The following is a 21,383-nucleotide window of genomic DNA, read 5'->3' on the forward strand; positions in this document are numbered from 1 at the left end:
AATAAAAATTAAAAAGCACATGTAATGAATTCCCCACTGTAGAATTTAGTGTGTACGCACACAGGCACATATATATTCATTTCAGTACTAAATTATAACTTGCACTGTTCTAGAAGCAACTGGAAGGACTCTCGTGATAGGAACCCTCAGCTTCCTCTGAATGAGACGCGGGAACACACTGGAAAGCTACACTCACCTCTTTGGCTATGGTGGTGATGAAGGCGGGTGGTCTGGCAGTGGCGATGAGGGAGAGGGCATGCCTTGCAGAGCGGGCGGAGTCAGCTGCTGGGCTCAGAGGCAGCCCCATTGTGATGCTAAACAGGGATCAGAAAAAAGGAAAAAAGAAAAGAAGCATTAGAAATATAGACTGAAAAGATTAGACACAGCTTATAATGTCAGTTCAAGGTCAATGGGAGCACTCAAACAGTTAGAATATAATGGACTTGCAACAATGAGCAGTGATTAGGAGTCAGGGTGTTCTGGCATCAAATACAAAATCGAATAATTAACCGTGAAGATTGAAAACAGTATGTGCATCTGTCCAAAGTGTTAAAAAGGCCTTGTTAACAAATTATCAAGAACTAGGGCTGAATACATATCACAAAGCTCAGAATAAGCAAGGACACATAGTGTGCTGGGTATTCTCACATTTTTTCTTAAAAAAAATTCAAGGTAATAATTTGTTTACAAGGGCATATCTAAAAGGCTGCATTTCAGGCCTTGTATCTGAAAGGAAGCATCAAAAAACAAAAACAAAACAAAACAAAAAAACTTTTCTGTTCACAGGATCATCGGAAAAACCAAGAATGACACAATCATTTTTAGTTCATATTATTTTTTATTATTACTTTTACTTTGAAATATCCTCAGCATTGCTAGTTTACGCTCTACCTAATACTCTGGGTACCAATCTACTAATTATCATGCCCTGCCAATAATATTTGGTATTGATTTAAAAAAAAGTTATATTAACCGATACTAATTCTCTCTATAAAATGAACACATGTATGACATCATTTAGGCTATGTGTAAGATTACACACATGATGAAATAAATCTTTCCCAACTGTGGGAATGCAAGGATCCTGACAGGGTTGTCATGTTACACTTCTTTATCACTGCTAATACATAAAAAGGATAAATTTTCTTCTGTTTCCAAGCCTTCTTTATATTATATAGATAGCACTATAAAAAGTATTAAGGCTTTTAATTAAAGTGTGGCATGCGATCCACACATTAAATGTATATAAGGAATATTTTGTTACTCAGTAAGAGATCTGATTATAGCTTCTCCCTTTAAATAATTTTGATATCTAAATATGCATATGCAGTTATATGAAGGCTTCCTGTAGTCTGTGTCTTCATGTGTAAACTCAATTATGTTTACAAAAAAAATCTTGAAAAAAAGTTTACCCAGACCCAGTGCCGTCCAGTCAATTCTGACTCATAGCGACCCTACAGGACAGAGTAGAACTGCCCCGCAGAGTTTCCAAGGAGCGCCTGGAGGATTCAAACTGCCAACCCTTTGTTAACACTACGCTACCAGGGTTTCCATAAAAAAAGTTTACAGTATCTCTATAATTGATCTAAGGATCATTATTTTAACTTTTAGATGAAAATAAAGATGCATGACGTAAGCATTTTCATCATTGCTTAAAAATAGTCAACTGATGATAAAAAAATTCTGCTTACAATTTCTTTGTGACTGTAATTGCTGCTTAAATCTTTGGTGGAAAATATAACTGCCTCTGTTCTCTTCTAAACCAAGAGTAGCTATAAAGTAGGAACTCAGAGAAGAGGAGTATGCAGAGTCTTCCTTTGATGCTTACCACTGAAAAGAAAGATGTGATCTGAGAGAACACACCCACATATCGAACATTAAATGGAAAGAATGCATTGGTGGGTGTGCCACCCCCGGGAGAGATCCTGATGCTGTTGGCACTGGAAAAGGTGTTCAGCAGGAAAGGAGGATGGGCATTTCAACAGCTTCTTTTCTGGACTAAGCTTTACTACTGCGAATTCAGCAGCAGAAATATCACTATGTGAGTAGTGCTAGGGCTGGATTACTTAATAATTGTTGTAAAATTTAGATTATACACCCATATTTTAAATCAAGTTCTTAAAAAAATTTACAAGCCAATTAAACTTTTCAGATATACTGTGATGTTTCCTTTCTTTCATCAATGTGGGTGAACAGGTGTTGAAAATCCCAAAGCCTGAAACAAGCAAGACTGGTATTTTAACTGAATAATTCTGGAAAAAAAAAAAAAAGTCAAATTTCACAGGATCAATAAAATCACAGAATGTTGGAGTTGGCAAATATACCCCAGGTAACATTCTTGCCAAGCAATCACCCAGGGAAAAGGAATGTCTACACCTGGGGCAGCCCATCCCATTTCTGGAAGGCATGATACACAGGAAGTGGACAAAGGACCAAAGGTTTGAAGCCAGATTTCCTTAGCTATTTTATGTCTTTTTGCTTCTCCCCCAGGATTTCCCTATGAGTTAAGATGATGTTGACATCTTACAAATGAGAAATCAGGTCTAGAGAAGTTAAGTGAGGAGCCAAGGAGTGGTACAATGTCTTTCAGGATAGGCAACTTTTGGACAGAAGAAGACAGGGAAGGGTTTCACAATATTATGGTTAATTAGATTAATGAAGTGGTAACATGACTAAATGCAGAAGACACAGATGAAGGGTTAGACTGTATCCCTGAAAGAGATTTCTAGGGATATGTGCAAAACTATGGTGGCACAATGGTTAAGTGCTGTTAACTGAAAGGTTGGTGGTTCAAACTCACCAGCGGCTCTGTAGTAGAAAAGACCTGGCGATCTCCTCCTTTAAAGATTACAGCCAAGGAAACCCTATGTGGCAGTTCTACTCTGTCCTACAGGGTCACTATGAGTCAGAATAGACTTGACAGCATACAACAACAGCTGCAATACTTGGACTTCAGCTTTTTTTATTCAGTATCATTAGTGGCTTTTATGAAGATATGGGAAGCATGTTTTATCAATTGGTGTGGATATAAGGTTATAAGGGAAGGTAATTGTATTAGGTGACAGCTTGGATTCCAAAAGTCCTCAAAAGGATCAAATTCAGCTAAATAAGAAGTCTTATGTGTAAGTAGGGAGCCCTGGCGACACCGTGGTTAAGTGTTCCACTGTTAACCTAAAGGTCAGTAGTTCGAACCCACCAGTCACTCCATGGGAGAAAGATGTGGCAGACTGCTTCCATAAAGATTACAGCCTTGGAAACCCTGTTGTTGTTGTTAGGTGCTGTCTAGACAGTACTGACTCATAGTGACCCAACGTACAAATAACAAAACACTGTCCAGTCCTGCACCATCCTCACAATGGTTGCTATGTTTGAGCCCATTGTTGCAGCCATTGTGTTAATCCATCTTGTTGAGGGTCTTCTTTTTTGCTGACCTTCTGCTTTACCAAGCATGATGTCCTTCTCCAGGGGCTGGTCCCTCCTGATAACATGTCCAAAGTATGTGAGATGAAGTCTTGATATTCTTGCTTCTAAGGAGCATTCTGTCTGTACTTTTTCTAAGACAAGTTTGTCATTTTTCTGGCAGTCCACGGTATATTCAATATTCTTCGACAACATCATAATTCAAAGGCATCAATTCTTCTGCGGTCTTCCTTATTCCCTGTCCAGCTTTTGCATACATATGAGGTGACTGAAAACACTATGGCTTGGGTCAGGCTCACTTTAGTTCTTAAAGTGACATCTTTGTTTTTTAAAACTTTAAAGAGGTCTTTTGCAGCAGATTTGTCCAATGCAATATTGTTCGATTTCTTGACAGTTGAAACCCTGTGGGGGAGCTCTACTCTGTCCTGTAGGGTCACTAGGACTCGACAGCAACAGGTTTTCTGTGTGGGTACAAATGATCAACTTTACAGATCTGATAGAGGTGATACATTGAGCTTGTGAAACAGATTTAGGGTTTATTTGAAACATAAATACAAGTGTTAGTGATATGGCTGCCCAAAGAGCTAGGTTATATTATAAGAAGTATTGTGATAGAGAAGGTGTTACTCCTGCTGTGCTTCATGGCTTTGGGTCCCTATCCACCTCCCCGTGGATGTGCTCCCTAGGTGCTAAAGATAGGATCTGGTTTTTGCAGCCAAGGGTTACAGCGTCTTCTGGAGTCTGGAGAAGTCCTGCCTGTCCGCAGCTGTGTGCTGCTGGGACCCTTGCAGTTACCAACTAGAGTTCTAACCACATAAACAGGAACCCAGAAAACCAGCTGTCTTATCCTCTCCACCCACTTCCAAGCCCGCTCTCCCACCCCTTCTCTGTTATCTGTATGGAGAAGAAATTTTTTGGTGGAAAGCTGGCAGAGAGAGAGACAGAGAAAGACAGAGAGATAATATGAATGATAATGACAAAGAAAATGAAAGAGGACAAAGGAATATTTGAATAGAATGTGGGAAGGGTGGGGTGGTCTGATGGCAGATGTTGCCACAGTGACAAGGGGATACTTCCTCTTCCCCTACACCCTTATGCTGTGTCCTGTGGCCACCCAAGACACGGTAGGCATACTATCTATAAAATTTGAATATTAAAATGCCCACTTCACAGGGTTGATTGGAAGATTAAATGAGATGACGGATGCAAAACCACCTGGCCTGCGCCTGACCTGTATTATTGTACAATGTCCTGACCTAACATGCCTCTCCCTAAGAGAAACAAAGTGAAAGGAAAATGAGATCAATTAGCAGCAGGTCATCGGCTTCAAGGTACAGGGTTAGTCACACAGTACCCTTTCCTCACCTCAGCAAACAATCTAGTGAATTTGGGGGACTTGGCAAACTTTGGGAGGAGCCCTGGTGGTGCAGTAGTTAAGGCGCTTGGCTGCTAACCAGAAGGTTGGTGGTTCGAACCCACCAGCTGCTCCACAGGAGAAAGATGTGGCAGTCTGCTTCCATAAAGATTACAGCCTTGGAAACCCTATGTGGCAGTTCTACTCTGTCTGTCCTATAGGGTAACTGTGAGTCGGAATCGACTTCACACCAGTGGGTTTTGGTTTTTGATTGGCAAATTTTGGAACCCTGGTGGCACAGTGGTTTAAGGTGCTCAGCTGCTAACCAAAAGGTTGGCGGTTCAAACCCACCAGGTGCTCCATAGGAGAAAGATGTGGCAGTCCGCTTCTGTAAAGATTACAGCCTTGGAAACCCTATGTGACAGTTGTGTTCTGTCCCATAAGGTCGCTATGAGTTGAAATCAACTTCACAGCAATGGGTGGCAAATATAGCAAGAAAAGTGGTAAAGCTGGGTACTGTGTAGCAGGTGTCTGGAAGAGAAGCTGTAGGGTAGGAAGAGAAAGCTAACCAAAGACATGCACAAGTATTACCCATCGAATTCACTGGAAGCTGGAAACCTTAACGCTTTCAGACACATCAGCGTGTGCATGTGAGTGATTCCTTCATCAGTGCTGGGCAGTCCGCGTGCAGGACTGCAGACTGTGCCTAGATCTGTTGCTCTGAGGTCAGGGGTCTGCAGTGCTCTTTAAAGCATCCACAGTGCAAAAGCGGGAGGGTTGGGGGCATGACAGCATTGAAAAGGTCTACCAAGGCACAGGGGAGGAAGAGACCCTGTTTTCTCCTCCCCACCAGTCTGCTCAGTGCACTGCCACCAGAGTAATCTTCCAACAGTACCAACTTTATTTCATGGTTATCCTGTTTAAAAGTTTCCAGTAGCTCTCTACTGCTTGTAAGAAAAATCTTAAACTCCTTGAGATTTTAGGCCCTCCATAATCTAATTTCACTATTTTTTTTTTGCAATAGCTTTTACTTTTTAGGACAGTTTTAGGTTTACAGAAAAATTGCAGAAAGTACAGAGAGTTCCCATAAACCCCCTGTCCTCTTGCACACAGTTTCTCCTATTATTAACATCTTGCATTCCTGTGGTTCATTTGTTACGATGGATAAACCAACATTATTAACTCAAGTCCATAGTTTAGATTAAGGTTCACTCTTTGTGTGTTGTGGTCCCTGGGTGGCGCAAATGGCAGCTAACAGAAAGTTGGTGGTTCGAACGCAATCAAGTGGCACAGTGAAAGAAAGGTCAGACAATCTCCTTCTTATAAAGATTACAGCTAAGAAAACCCTATGGAGCTTTACCCTGTAACACACAGGGTTGCCACGAGTTGGAATAGACTCTATGGCAATGCGTTTGTTTTTTTCTTTGTGTTGTACAGCTCTATGGATTTTAAAAAATGCGTAATGTCAGGAAAATTATCCACCATTACAGGATCATAAAGAATAGGTTTACTGACCTAAAAATGCCCTGTGCCCCACCTACGCACCCTAGTTTTATTTTTAACTCAGGCTTTTCAACACCAATGCTCCTGAGGCCAGGCAAGTTTCTAAGTTGGTCCCTAAATTTCCTGTTTCTTTCTTTTTTTTAATTCCAGTATTTTGCTAATGCTTCTCCTACATCCCTCTTCCCAATGGAGCACTCTCCTCCCTCCCCTCTGCTCACTTCTTGTCTTCTCCACTTGACACCCTGTGGTTGCTATAGCACTAACAGTACAACACAGCTCTCAATCACCTACTGAAATAAAACACAAACCACCAGCAAATTTGCTCAACAAGGCCCTCTGCGCTGAATCCCATTTTTCCAGGCATTATGGATTCGTTTTGTATTGTGAACTCTGCAGACAGGGAGCATGCCTTCTACTCCTGTGTATCCCTCCAAAGTGCCTAGAACAGCCGTTTAGCATAGTGGTAGGTCAATGGTTAGGCATTAAATGAAGTTTCCTGGTAAATTCAGCAGGAAAAAAAATCACTATGCCAATTATTTGACTGAATTGACCAGGCAATGAAGTCAAAGTAATTGACCTGATAGTCCCAAAAGATGCAGTCTAATTCTGCATGTAGTTCCCTCTAAAGGCAAGAGTGCATTGTGAGTGTGATATATCTGAATGCGGGATTCTAATGGAATGAAGAAAGGTCATACCATCAGAGGTTTGAAACTGAAGGGTCTCGGCCTTAATCTGGAACCTGGATGTGAAGGTGGAACTCACTGTTTTCACTTGATCCTGCTTATCTGGCTGTTAGGCAGGTCATTTGTTATAAAGGCTTATATGATGGGTCTTTGGTTTCAGTCTTTAAAAAATATGACATGACAGACTGTCTATTTTACTCAGCATTTCTGTATATATATCCAATATGAAATCCAAGAGATGACAGATATTATTTAAAAAAAAAAAAAAAAAAAAACAGGAATAGAAAATCTTCCGCTCCAGCTGAGCTCAGTCTTTACATGACTGCTCATGAACCCTGTTTCAACCCTCACTCCATGGAAGTAAAGGCGTTTTAAAAGTAACATGTCACAACACTTCAGTTAAATGTCACTGTCAAAATTATCAAACTTCACCATCTGTCAAACTAAGGAATGCGCTAAAGGGATAGTTGGGGTGAGGGGCACTTAATCATCACAGAGCCCCCAGATCTTGGTCGACAGTAACAGTACACTAAAAACACTCCCCATCAAAGACAAAGATGACTAAAACTATTTTAAAAATACATAGTTAATTATATAACATCTGGGAATTCCACCTTACAGCTTCCTGGTAAAACAGGTGTGTTAACAATTGCCTTTCATTTAATGAGGACACTTCAATTCCTCTCTGTCATGTTAGCCCTTAATTTCATAAACTAAAAGGTAGCAATTTCCCCTCCAAGTGCGTACCTCTTAGATCTATTTCCTACATGTTGTATACATTTATAGTGAATAAAATTGGGCTGACATGATTTAGTTATATGGCCTCCTCTGATAATATATTTTCTACTAAAAATAAATTTTATGCAAACAGGAGAAAAGCATCTTACTGTTTGTATGATGTATGCCTTTCTCTACTCTCTACCCCCTAAATTAAAAAAAAATATAGTTGAGATTTGAGTTAAAATGTCAACTCTTTCTCCAACTGTACTTTATATAGTTCCAAAAGAACCTTTCTAGTGAACAGTACCTATTTCTGCATTATCAGGACAGGTGTAGGTCTCCAGTGGCTAGGTGTTTCTCTTTTCTTTGTTGGTAAGCAGTGGGTACTGCGGAGAAGCAATAGCTCTCTGTAATCACTACCATCCCTCAGCCGTGGCAGCATGTGGTGAGACAGGAGGCACCTTCTGCAGCTGGGCCAGGCTGGTGTGTTCTCTTTAGGAGCAAAGGCCCTGCAACACGAACTAGGCAGACTGAATCAAAATCACAGGCCAAGCAAAGAGAGACCTAAGCCTGGCCTTCCAAGAGTACGAGGATTTTTCTGCTCCTTTATAAAGTATGGTTTTCTGCCATTTCTCACATTTTATCGATATGTACAGAGCCATGCTGATCTAATCTAATTATGGACTTATAAAAAAAGATAATACTACATGTATCTATTTTTCTGACAAGAAGTTAAGGATAGCCCAATCTATGACTTCGATGAAGTACGGCCTCAATTGTCTATTAAACAGTTCATTATGAATCAGCAGCCCATAATAATTCATTTAAAATTTTTCTCATATAAGGTTCTACCTGTGAATCACTTGTCACATAGCCAGGTGGTATGAGGGTGATAAAATGGGGGTCAAGAGACCTGAGTGACAATCCTAGCAATCACAGTACTATTGTGAGCTTGGGGAAGTTATTTGATCTCTCTAAACCTCATTTTACTTAATAGGGCATCGAAGGTATTGGATGAGATACTCTTGAGGGAGACTTCTGTCTGTAAAATCCTGTGACTACTTATTAAACATTTATTGCATGCAAGTTACTTGCCAGGTATTATGAATAAATAAGAATAAACACATAATACATGATCCGCATGCTCACAGAGCTTACTGATATTTAAATAAGGCTTTTAATTTCTAGGGTGCATAAAATACTTATTGAAAGTGATTTTATTAAATATATTTCAAAAATTTTGAAACTACACTGGGAATTCTGAAAACTTGGCTACTTTTACCTCTCATAACAGGTTGTTTTAAATTTAGTACTCCGCTGGAGTTTAATTCTGTGAGTGTAAGATTTCAAATGGTAGATAGAGTGGTGTGAGCTGCACGGTTTTTGGAGGAAGCTAGGCCTGGGTTTGAATTCCATCATATTCAGTGACTACATCGTTGCTATGGACAAGTGACAGCACCTGTCTCAGATGCATTTTTCTCACCTGTACAATGCGGGTAATAGAAGCTCGCTCTGGAGCTTCCTATAATTAGATGAGAATATTTCTGATGTGCGTAGCACATAGGTAAGAAGCACTCAGTTAGAGGGCTGCCTCCTATACCTCTGTATTCCTGCACATTCCTAGCTTCGGGGTAGGTGCTGAAAGAAAGGAAAACCTCACTGTCACAATCTTCTAAGAAGTACAAGGTGAAAACCAATTCTCTTTTTTGCCCTAATTCTGCTCCTCAGAGATAACTGGGAAGGTGATAGTGCTAGAGTTTTGGAAGCAAAGATCCCACAGCTGAAGTTCTGCAAGGCATAAATGAATAAAATGAGTTAAAACCTATATTCACTTCTACTCATCATTGTTTTAAGATACTACTGGCGTCTCCTGGGCAGGACTGCCCTTTCCTCCCTCTGTTCCTTCACTCAAATGAAAGATTCAAATGGAACGCTTGCTGGCACACTTTCTGATTACCAGCTATGATGCATCTCACCACGCCTGGAATGTGCATGTCTTTTACTGTCCCCTACACTTTATACCATGGTAGCCTCTGGGCAGATCTTATCCTTCCTGTAAGACTGAAAGTGCCTTGGAGACAGGGCCAGTTGCCATCCAGCTGACTCCAATTTATAGTGACCCCATGTGTGTCAGAATAGAACTGTGCTCCACAGGGTTTTCAATGGCTGATTTTTTGGGAGTAGATGACCAGGCCTTTCTTCCGAGTGCCTCTGGGTGAACTTAAACCTGCAACCTTTTGGTTAGCAGCCAAGCACATTAACCTTTTGCACCATCCAGGGACTCCTTTGGAGCCAGGATCTTTGCTTTATTCAACTCTTTCACTCTTTATATGTCTAACATTGCCCCTTTCACATGTGAAACTCAATAAATGTTTAATTAGTAAACACAACTTAAAATTTGGCAAGATATTTGAAAACATTAGAAAACAACTAGTGATATTTCAATTTCAAAGACGTAAAATTCGACGTCATATTTCTAAAATCAAGGCGTAATTAATTATGGAAAAGTACCCTATTAGTCTCGAGGCCTAGACAGTTGTTTAGGAGACCTCTCAGCAGTGTTAGAATGGGGATGTCTCTATTTGGTCTTTTTATGCATGAGAGAGAGGAAGAAAGGCACTCTGCTGTGATATGTGTTCTCCAGACGTCCACAGAAGGCCTGAGCTAGCCGCCCCTCCTCACGCCCTTCTCCCACACCCCTGCCATCAACTTAAAAGAATGGGAATCGAGAAGGAAACATGGTCTATGCTTTTTCTCTTTTTCAATAAACGAGAACTAACGTTTTTAAAAGTACAAGCACAACATAAAAGCTTCTTTGTGAAGCAAGCTTAACATCACGGAGAGAGGCAAGGCGGCTGAGTGCTGTTACTGTGTACACAGTAAATCGGGCACAAGAAGGGGCAGAGCAGCAGGGCACCGCAGGGTGAGACGCACACTTAACCTCCTGCACACGTCGCTGCTCCATTCCGCAGCGTCTCCGTCCTCCTGCAGGCTGCACCGAGTGTGCCACGGATATAACAGGCCATTTTCAATCTAAATCTTGTTCTAGATTAATAAGCAAACATTTTCTTGCTTATTATGCGATTTATCATGATGAAAATCACATTGGGCTCCTCAAGGCTACATGCTGATACATTCGTTTATTCAGCGCTGTGTGCAGAGAAGTCATACTAATCTTCGTGACAGAAAAGGATGTAACAGCAAGATTTAAATTACCTACTGAAAAACGACAGTATTTGTGTTTGTGGACATATTACATGCAGATAAGACATAAATGTATCTTTATGTTTGCCGATAGAAGCTTCATATAAGCTTATTTAAAAATAAAGTATTAAAAACTAAACCTAAAATGAATATGAATCACTTCTCCTAAGAAACAAAAGTGAGCACGTACTGTGGAAATTTTAAGTCAGATTTGAAAATATAAGATAAAATTAGGTCAAAGTAAGTTTTGGACAATCAAAAAATGTTATGGCTTTCCGGATAAATCAGGGAGACATGAGGATTCCTTGGAGGGTGTGCCTGGCAGCTATAGCACAGGTGAGGGAAAAGCACTGGAACTATGTTCAGGGGCCTTCCACAAAGGCCAGCTGCCTCTTACTATTAGCATAAACTCAATGGCACACATCCCTTCCTAATCCTCAAAGTCAACCAGAAACCTCCCGGTCTCCTCTACCCAAAAGCTATGCTGGCTATCACCATGCCAAATGTTCATTCTAGAATTGGGCAGTTATTGATCTGTTTGATACCAGGACGATGACAATGGAATCACCACCCATACTATCTCCATATGGTAAAACCAAAAAAACCAAACCCCTTGCTGTCCAGTGGATTCTAACTCATAGCAACCCTATAGGACAGAGCAGAACTGCTCCATGGAGTTTTCAAGGAGCAGCTGGTGGATTTGAATTGCTGACCTTTTGATTAGCAGCCGAGCTCTTAACCATCGTGCCAACAGGGCTCCACCATATGGGTAAAACCAAACCCACTGTCATCAAGTTGATTCTGGCTCATAGCGACCCTATAGGACGAGTAGAACTGCCCGATAGAGTTTCCAAGGAGCACCTGGCGGATTCGAACTGCCAACCTCTTGGTTAGCAGCCGTAGCACTTAACCACTACGTCACCAGGGTTTCCATATAACATCCACTAATTTCTTAATATGTCCTAAATACTCTTCTAAACACGTTGCAAATTAAGCCTCATTTAACATCAACCTGATGGTTTATTAGCCCCAACTTGTGGATGAAACCGAGGCAGAAAGATGAAGTAATTTGCTGAAGGGCATACAGCTAGGAAGACACAAAGGTGAAGTTTAGGAAGCCAGGGTGGGATGACAGGAAAAGGTGGGGGAGGACAGCTGTGTAGGTTTGAAACGAATATTCTGAATATCCTCCTCTCACCTACAAATCTGGGATTCTGGGCTGGTAACACTAACTCTACAGGCAAAGCCACAGCATTTCATTCTAGCCTTCAATTGCCTCTCTGGTATCTACTTCCTCAGCACAGAGCAGCCAGCATACTGTGGTCAGTATGCTACAGTCCCAAAGCATTCTAGAACATGAGGGATATGAGAACGGCAACCATGAGGAAAGATGGGAGAAGTCTAGCTTTTCAAGTGGTTACCAGTGACAAGAGTGAAATGCTATTCATTGAGAATATCTAAGAGGTGCTAACATTTTCATCAAGAGAAGCACCACGAGACAATTCAAGAATTCCTACCCACTAGGGTGGTTTACACAAATTTTACACGTTGCTGGTGGGAATAGAAAATGGTACGGCCTTTGTGGAAAGCAGTCTAGTGTTTCCTCAGTAAACTGACATAGAATTGTATGACCCAGCAATTCCACTCCTAGGTAGCTACATAAAGGAATAGAAAACAGGGACTCAAACTGATACTTGTACATGAATGTTCATAGCAGTTCTAGTCACAACAGCCAAAAAGTGGAAACAACTTAAATGCCTATTATCTGACAAATGGATAAACAAAATGTGGTATATACAGACAATGGGATACTATTCAGCTATAAAGGATTAAAGTATTTACACATGTGACATCATGGCTGAACCTTAGTTAAAAACATTATGCTAAGTGAGAGACGCCAGGCACAAAAGGTCACGTATTATATGATTCCATTTAGGTGAAATATCCAGAATAGGTACATTCATAGAGACAGAAAGTAGATTAGTGGTTACCAGAGACTTGTGGGAAGGTGGAATGTGGAGTGACTGCTTAATGGGTACAAGATTTCCATTTGGGATAATGACAAGTTCTAGAACTAGATAGTGGTGATGTCTGTATATCACTGTGAATGTACTTAATGCCACTGAACTCTGCACTTGAAGATGGTTACAGTGGTAAACTTTATGTTACATGTACTTTAACACCCTGTCCCCATTTCTTCCAGGAATCAGGAGGTTAAATTCTCAAGACAATACTAGCCTCTACAGCATAACCCCCTCCATCCTCCAAATCACTCCCAGCCAGGTGATTGACAAGTGCTTCTCACGTATTTCATTTTAGCAACTCCTTCAGCTCATCTTCCTCTTCCCTTACTCTCTTATCATTGCTTGCCTGGGTCACTGCAACCTCCTTGTGGCTGTTTTCTGTTTCTCTGGCCCAGCTTCCTTCCAACCCAACCTCCTTAATATACACACACTATCTTCCCCATTCCCCCTGCCTGCCTAACTCCTACCTAATCATCCTTCAAGGTCTTCTTCAGGCCCCACTCCTCTTCTGTCTTTTTTTCCAGGACCTAGCAGAGATGGGGTGTGTCTGTAAATCACTGCCAAATTCATCAATTATTGATTGCCAGATATGGCAGGCTTTAATTTCTATTACACTATCCTGAAGAAAATTAATTTCATTTATTAAAGATTTTAATCATGTTGCAGCCATACTACCCATTACCTCACCTTTAAAATCTTGCTCTTCAAATAGGGTAACAAACACAACAAAGGGTTTGCCCAGAATGGCTCAGTCACAGGATAAACATGTTGCATTTTCTTGGAGCACCACTGTTATCAGAAGGCAAGTCATTTTAAAGCATTTTTATATTAAAATGAGTGTAAAATTATTATGGAACAGAGTATAAGTACTTAATGAGAGTTTAAGACAGTGTCCAAGGTTTCTAAGAAATTTCTACCTGTTGCAGATGCTACAACTTATACCTACTTACTGGCCATTACAAGTATTTGGTAGATAAATGTAAGATGGTACTCTTTGACCTTTCCAGCTACATGTTTCATATCCAAAACTCATTGCTGTTGAGTATATTCCAACTCACAGCAACTATACAGGACAGAGTAAAACTGCCCCACAGGTTTCGAAGTGCCAAATCCACCAGCTGCTCCTTGGAAACTGTATGGGGCAGTTCTACTCTGTCCTATAGGGTTGCTACAAATTGAAATCAGCTCAATGGCAATGGGTTTGGTTTTTGGTTTTGGTTTATTATTGATACTATTTCTTGACACTTAATATACTTTATGTCTCATATAAGAAGCCCTGGTGGCACAAACGGTAAAGCACTTGGCTGCTAATTGAAAGGCTGGTGGTTTGAGCCCGCTCAGCGGCTCTTCAGGAGAAAACCTGGTGATCTGCTTCCATAAAGACTACAGCCAAGAAAATCCTACGGGGCAGCTCTATTTTGTCACGTGGGGTCACTGTGAGTCAGAATTGACTTGATGTTGCCTAACAACAACAACATCACTTCTAGTATGCTAGTAACTTTCTTCTGTGTCATTTCCTTATTCTATATTACATTTTCACATGTACATATTTCATCTTCAAAACTAGACTGCAGTGTATTTGTTGTATCCCTGAGAGATAGAAAGCATTGGGATGAACTAAACTAGAAACATTTGTGAACACTTCCCACTTAGGTAGTACAGAGGAAGGAGCATCTACCTGTGCTTGTGGAAGTTAGGGAAGGCTTTAAAAGGCTTAACCATTGAAGAACAAGTAGGAACTTAGTAATAATGAAGAGAAAAAATGTAATTGTACAAAAATACTCTGCATTCTACCAATTAAAAGGCATTCACTGTGTGGGTCTTAGAGGAGGTGGAAGGTAACAGCGGCCAGGACAAGCCAAGGAGGCCCTGGCTAAGAAGGTGTTAGGCTTAACCTAGATGCAGTGGCAATGCACCGAACAAACAACTGCTATCAGGTGCATGACATAAGCAGATTTGTATTTCAAAATTTTTAAGCTAATAGCAGTGTAGACAACTTCGTGAATATATGAAAAATCACTGAATTGTATGCCTTAAAAGGGTGAGTTTTATGGTATGTGAATTACATGACAATTTAAAAAAAGAAAAGAAAAAAGAAACCAGAAGAATGGCTGCCTGGGATCAGGGACAGAGTCTGATGGAACTTTTGGAGTAATGGAAATACTCTCCGTCTTGAGTGTGGCTATGATTACACGTGTGTATATATTTGCTAAAACCCATCAAACCGTGCACTTTAAATGGGTGCATTTTATTTTGTTCAAACGAAACCTTTTAAAAAATTGGTTTAAAAGAGAAGTGTGAAGGAGTGGTTGCCCAAACTATCAGCCATGTCCTCTACTGGTAAAACATTTTTGAGCAAGCATTAAACATGCATATCAGTTTCCTTATAAACCATGTACTTATACTACTGTTGTTGTTGTTAGTTGCATCAAGTCAGCTCTGACTCATGGTGACCATACATATAACAGAACAAAACTTCGCCATCATGATCACTGATATGTGTGAGTCCACTGTTGTGACTATTGTGCATACTACTATAAAAGTACACAATTTGAAAACTCTGTCACAGATCAGTCGTTCATTGGCTCAATACTAAATCCCAATTGTCTTAAAATTACAGAAAAATGCTTCTTTTTAATTGTCCATATCCAAAATTTCATATATTTGAGATTTTTGCCTATTAAATACACACGATTTATAAAGACTTATCAATTCCCACCCCTCCCCTGCAAAACAACAACAAATTCAATTAACTGGAACTGAGCACTTACTTGGCAAGTTGTTTCTCGGCATCAGCACAAAGTTCAAGAAGCCCCATCAGGACAGCAGACACATCCATGTAAGGCTCCCAAACTGTGAAGCCTCGTCCAATTAGATCAATAGCTGTTCTTCGGATAGTGCTGTGTGGAGGAAGTTTGGGACTGGGAGGCTGGAGCAGAAGGAATGTCAATGCCTTGCCTAAAATTACAAAATAAAACACACAGAAATAAAGTCATTTTACTTTTGGATGGTTTTCTTTGAAACATATTTTCAAAATACAAACTACTTTGGATTTTTTCTTTTTAACTGCAAAAGGGTTTTGAGCTCTAAGACTACAAAAGAGCTCTAGTGTGTAGTTTGTTTAGCCACATACTTTCAAAAGAAAAGTTAGGTTACAATATTTTATGCCATGTTCTAAAGGATTTTAATTACATAATAATTATATATTATTAAGTACATATAGCACCGCCCATCTGTCAGTTGGTCATACTACGGTGACTTATGTGTTGCTATTATGCTGGAAGCTATGCTACTGGTATTTCAAATACCAGTAGGGTCTCCCATGGTGGATAGGCTTCCTTGGACCTTCCAGATTAAGACAGACTAGGAAGAAAGGCCTGGAGATCTACTTCCAAAAAAAAGAAAAAAGAACAGTCAATGAAACCCTATAGATCAGGATGGTGTGATCCGCAACTGATCACGGACCAGGAAGTATTTTGTTCCATTTTGGAGTATCCATGAGTCAGGGGCCAACTAGGCAGCAGCTAACAATACCAAAATAAAAAACTTTTAAAACTTTTATAAGTGTTGATTTAGCAGTCCTCTTTTTAGGAAACTATCTTAAGGAAATAGTTTGAACTTAAGAAAAAGATGTATGTGCAAAGATGTGGAGAGCAACATTGTAATGGCAAAAAAGGTAAAAAATAACCTAAATGTCCAAACAATAGTTGGTGGATAGTTAATATGGTACAATCACATGATGGAACATTATGCAGTCTTAAAATTCTTTGCAAAAAACAAAATGGAAAAATGAGCAAGATATAATTAATTAAAACATACAGAACTCAAAGCTGCATATAAAGCATGCGGAAGACAGACCTGATTCCTTCCCTTATGAGTATGAGAAACATAACTGAACAAGCACACTCAACAAACAGTACTTACTGAGTGTGAGAGACGTTAGGCAGGGGGAGTATGGGGGGTGCTATGGGATCCTACGGCATGACAATTAACCTCATCCAGGAGGAGGAAGGGAAGACTTGTACTTTTCAGGGGAAATGATATATATACAAGCTGAGACCTGAAAAATGTGTAGGAGTTAGTCATTTGAAGAGAGATTATTCCAGGGTTAGAGAAGAGCACTGGAGAAAGTACAAAAAGATCATAGAACCAAGAGAAATCTGAGAACTCAGATTCATTCAAGTAGGAAGCTGGGAGGAAAGAAGCAAGAGAAGACGATGGAGAGATAGGCAGGGTTCCTGTTAACTGTGTTAAGGAGTTTAGTGTTTATTTTAGGAGCAACAGGGAGACAAAGAAGGGAGGAAGATATAGAGATATGTATTTTAGGAAGGTCACTGGCTGCAGTGTAAAGAATGGTTTGAAGTGGAGGTGAAGAGAAGTGAAGGGTATTACAAAACCAAGATAACAGCCTGTGAACGCACTCTGCAAATTCATGGTTCTTAATCATTTCTCAGTCATAGAACAGTTTAAGAATCTATTGAAAGCCATCAGTCCTTTCCCTAGGAAAAGTGCATACAAACCCATAGCCACCAAATTTTGCAGAAAAATTTCAAGGCATCCATAGACCTTGGGTTAACTACTCCTGCGGTAAACTAAAAATGTACGTATACAAGAAACATCTCCAGGAGAAAGCTCTTACAATTCATACTTCATTCGTAAGTGTAAATTTTACTCTCAAACTTCACCATATAAATGTAACATGTAAGGCTTCACATTTTGTTTTTGGATCAGAAAAATAATACGCTTCCTAAAAAAAAGTGATCCACGGTTCTCTATTTTCTGCTAGCACTTATGCCTCCCCTTTCACCTAACAGCTTTAAAGATCAGCATTCCTGTCCATTCCCCTTTTCCTCAGCAAGTCTGTCAGCTCCATGAGAGCAGAAACTGTGGTTCATACAATTTCACATCTTCCAAACCATCAAGCACAGTCCTTGGCACACATTTTAACACACATTTTAGGTATCCCAAAATGGAAAACAGCTGGCGATCTGCTTCTGTAGCCCAGGGGAATGTCTTGCCTCCTTTTTCCAGGATTTTCAGACAGGTCGCAACCTAAGAAGGATTCACTGAGTTTGGGATGTGATATATGGCACAAATCCATTCCTTTTCATAATTCATAAACGGCCAATTTGGTGGCTATATTGTAGTCGACTCCAACTTTCTGTTTTCATCTGAAGCAGTACAGATAGCAAGAAGGCAAATTATTTCTTTACAAACAGCTTAACAAATGAACCCGCCTTTACTGCATGTATATTTCTAGTGCATCTCACTACCCCAGTTTGTCAGAATGATATTTCAAAATGTCAAGAAATCTTCCACTTAGCTGTTTATTCTCTACTTCTAGGAAGTTGTAAGGGCTGTGGAAAAACCCCTACTACTGTTCTCTGCAGACATCCTGGAAAACCAGCAGCAGTGGCTTTCAATCTAAGCGATAGGGCTCCCTGGAGGTGTATCCTTGGTAAGTGGTATTACAAAAGGGAAGTTCAGTTTCCTAAGTACAATGTTTTATAGCATCTCAATCATCATTTTCCTTAGCGGCACTCTACCATTTCTGCATTCATTTCAGGTAGGAGCATTCTGGCCATCCTCCGGAACGTGCTAGTTCCTAATGGCCTCTGTGTGGGAACCCCAGAAGTAGCTTCCTCACCAATCAGACCATTTTTTCTGAGAGCAAAAGTAAAGAATGAGTGGCCAATTTTTAATATTTTCTATCATTTTTTTGACAAAGTGGGAAGGACAGCATAGGGAATGTGATCACTTGTTCTCCAATGAAATGACAGAAAAGGGAAAATCAGCAAGGGTTCCCCAAAAGGCCCTGGGCCCAGCAATGGATGCCCATATGTCTGCTGCTCCTCTGCCAAGTGTGGTCTGTGTCACAGGGAGGATGGACTGCTCAGCAGGACATGCAGGGTCCCTAGAACAGCACCACTTCCCTGCTTAGAGCATTTTCATTTTCACTCAAGAATTGCATGAGTAAAAAACTCCTCCGGTGTCTCTCCTTCTCTAGTTGACATTACAGTTTCTGAGCAACATAAAGCAAGGGTTCCTACAATCCTACACTAGTTCTGGCAAGGCATGTTGACAGGCCATGTGTGGGGCACCAAGAGAAGAAAGAAGAATGGCCTGTTTCACACACAAAGTTTAAATCTACTAGTAAGAATATGATTTTTTTTTTTTCCAGTGAGCTGTTTTGGAAATATATAAGCATACAAATGTCAAAATTCCACATCTGTCTCTGACAACTTATTCCAAACAAAATATATAAGCAATAAGTAACTTTGGTGAAGGGTAAGACAGTACACAATACTGGGGAAGCCAAAACAAGCTGACCAAGGCAAAGTCACAGAAGCTTCATAGACATATCCGATCTTCCTGAGGGACCTAATTACTGGGCTGAGGGCTGTGGAGACCATGGCTTCGGAGGACACCCAGCTCAAATGATATAACATAGTTTATAAAGAAAATGTTCTATATCCTACTTTGGTGAGTAGTGTCTGGGGTCTTAAAAGCTTATGAGTGGCCATCTAAGATACTCCACTGCGTCCACCCCATCTGAAGCAAGGGAGAATGAAGAAAATCAAACACACAAGGGGAAGATTAGGCCAAAGGACTAATGGACCACAACTACCACAGCTCCCAGCAAACTGAATCCTTAACAACTAGATGGTGCCCAGCTACTACCACCACTGACTGCTCTGACAGGTCCCGGACAGAGCTGGAGAAAAATGTAAAACAAAATTCAAACTCACAAAAAAAGACCAGACTTACTGGTCTGACAGAGACTGGAGAAACCCTGAGAGTATGGCCCCCGGACACCTTTTAACTCAGTACTGAAGTCACTCCTGAGGTTCATCCTTCAGCCAAAGATTAGACAGGCCCAGAAAACAAACAATAATACATGTAGCTCAGCCATGTTTATGAGAATAAATGGGTACACCGGCCTAGGGGAAAGGACAAGAAGGCAGGAGGGGACAGGAAGCCTGGACGAATGGAAATGGGGAAACCAAGGTTGAGAAGAGGGTAGTGTTGACATGTCGTAGGGTTGACAACCGATGTCACAAAACAATATGTTTATTAATTGTTTAATGAGAAACTAACTTGCTTTGTAAACCTTCATCTAGAACATAATTAAAAAAAGGAAAACAAAAAATATATAAGCAATAAAAGTTAAAGAGGATTTTAAGTTAAACCTTTTGATGTCTGGCCTTGTTAATTAACAAGATGCTTATGACTTAACTGGTACCAGCAATAATGACACTGATGTTCTGAAGGAATAATCTAGGATCCCTCAGGCTTCAACTTTCTTTGTCATATATTCTTTCAGCTGATATTAAGGAACTAGCCTTTAAATATGGTTGTATGATGATAAAAAGAGATAAATTTATTCCTTCCTCAAGTTATATTGTATTCTTAACTTAGCGTTTTTCTAATTTGTGATTTCATATAGCATAGGTGAAGCAAAGCTAAAATTCTATTCAAAGAAAAAGTCTCAAGACAAAAATTGATGACATCTCCCATAATTTTCACTAAACCTTTGGTATCCACTAAAAGTTGTATATCTTATTCTCATAAGATAGAATGTAATTTTGTACTAGTACACATTTACTTATTTTACATAAATGTGCCAATATTCACAGCACCTTGCTGGGTAAGGAAGGTAAAGAATGATGCTATCATCTACCATCATGACTTGATCCCTTTCCAAAAGGCTTTCCAGTGGCAGTATTAGAAAGTTCATCTAACTGGGCTAATACGCGTTTAAGGCTTTCCACAGTTTTGTCCCGGCCTATCCATCCAAAGAGTCATGTACTATTACTACTGTTATAGGTGAAGAACTATACAATACTAGGTGCTGGGGAAACAAAAGGGAATAAGACTCAATTCCATCCCTTAAAGAAATTCATTCTAGATGAACAACCAGGTAATATGAATATATTATGAGTAGTATTATAACTGAGGAGCTATGGTGGCACAGTGGTTAAGCACTCAGCTGCTAACCAAAAGGTTGGCAGTTAGAACTTGCCCAGCAGCTCTGCAGGAGAAAGATCTGGTGATTTAATTCCATGAAGATTACAGCCTAGAAAACCCTATGGGGCAGTTCTACTATGTCACATGGGGTCACTATAAGTCAATGACACCTAACAACAACAGTGTTATAATATTTATAAGTATGGGGTATGGAGATAGAAACTTAAACCCCCCATCTTAGGGGGTTAAGCGTCCCTGTTAAGTTTCTATCTCCATACCCCATACTTATAAATATTATAACACTGACGGGGTTAAGCGTCCCTGTTAAGTTTCTATCTCCATACCCCATACTTATAAATATTATAACACTGAGGGCTTCCAAGGGAAAGTGACCTCTATGCCAACACCTTTAGCTAATGAAGGGGGAGGAGGATGGCAAGAAAACATTAAAGGCAGAGGGATTAGCATGTGCAAAGAGGGAAATGGGAGACAACATGTCAAGATCAA

General features: G+C 40.2%; 1 protein-coding gene across 7 annotated transcripts in view; it reads right to left on the minus strand.

Annotated features, from left to right (window-relative positions):
* Nucleotides 1-21,383, minus strand: part of WDR7 (WD repeat domain 7) — a 429,516-nt gene that overhangs the window by 122,010 nt on the left and 286,123 nt on the right. For 6 of the 7 annotated variants that reach the window (XM_064294478.1, XM_064294472.1, XM_064294474.1 and 3 more), the window contains 2 exons: nt 15,680-15,866; nt 197-314 (listed from right to left, as the gene is read on the minus strand). In XM_064294478.1, coding sequence (XP_064150548.1) covers nt 197-314; nt 15,680-15,866 — 305 coding nt within the window. Of the gene's footprint in view, nt 1-196; nt 315-10,507; nt 10,726-15,679; nt 15,867-21,383 lie in introns of those variants that run through there. The other variant, XM_064294476.1, reaches the window with a different exon arrangement.

Source organism: Loxodonta africana, chromosome 11 (assembly GCF_030014295.1).
Source record: "Loxodonta africana isolate mLoxAfr1 chromosome 11, mLoxAfr1.hap2, whole genome shotgun sequence".
Classification (NCBI taxonomy): domain Eukaryota; kingdom Metazoa; phylum Chordata; class Mammalia; order Proboscidea; family Elephantidae; genus Loxodonta; species Loxodonta africana.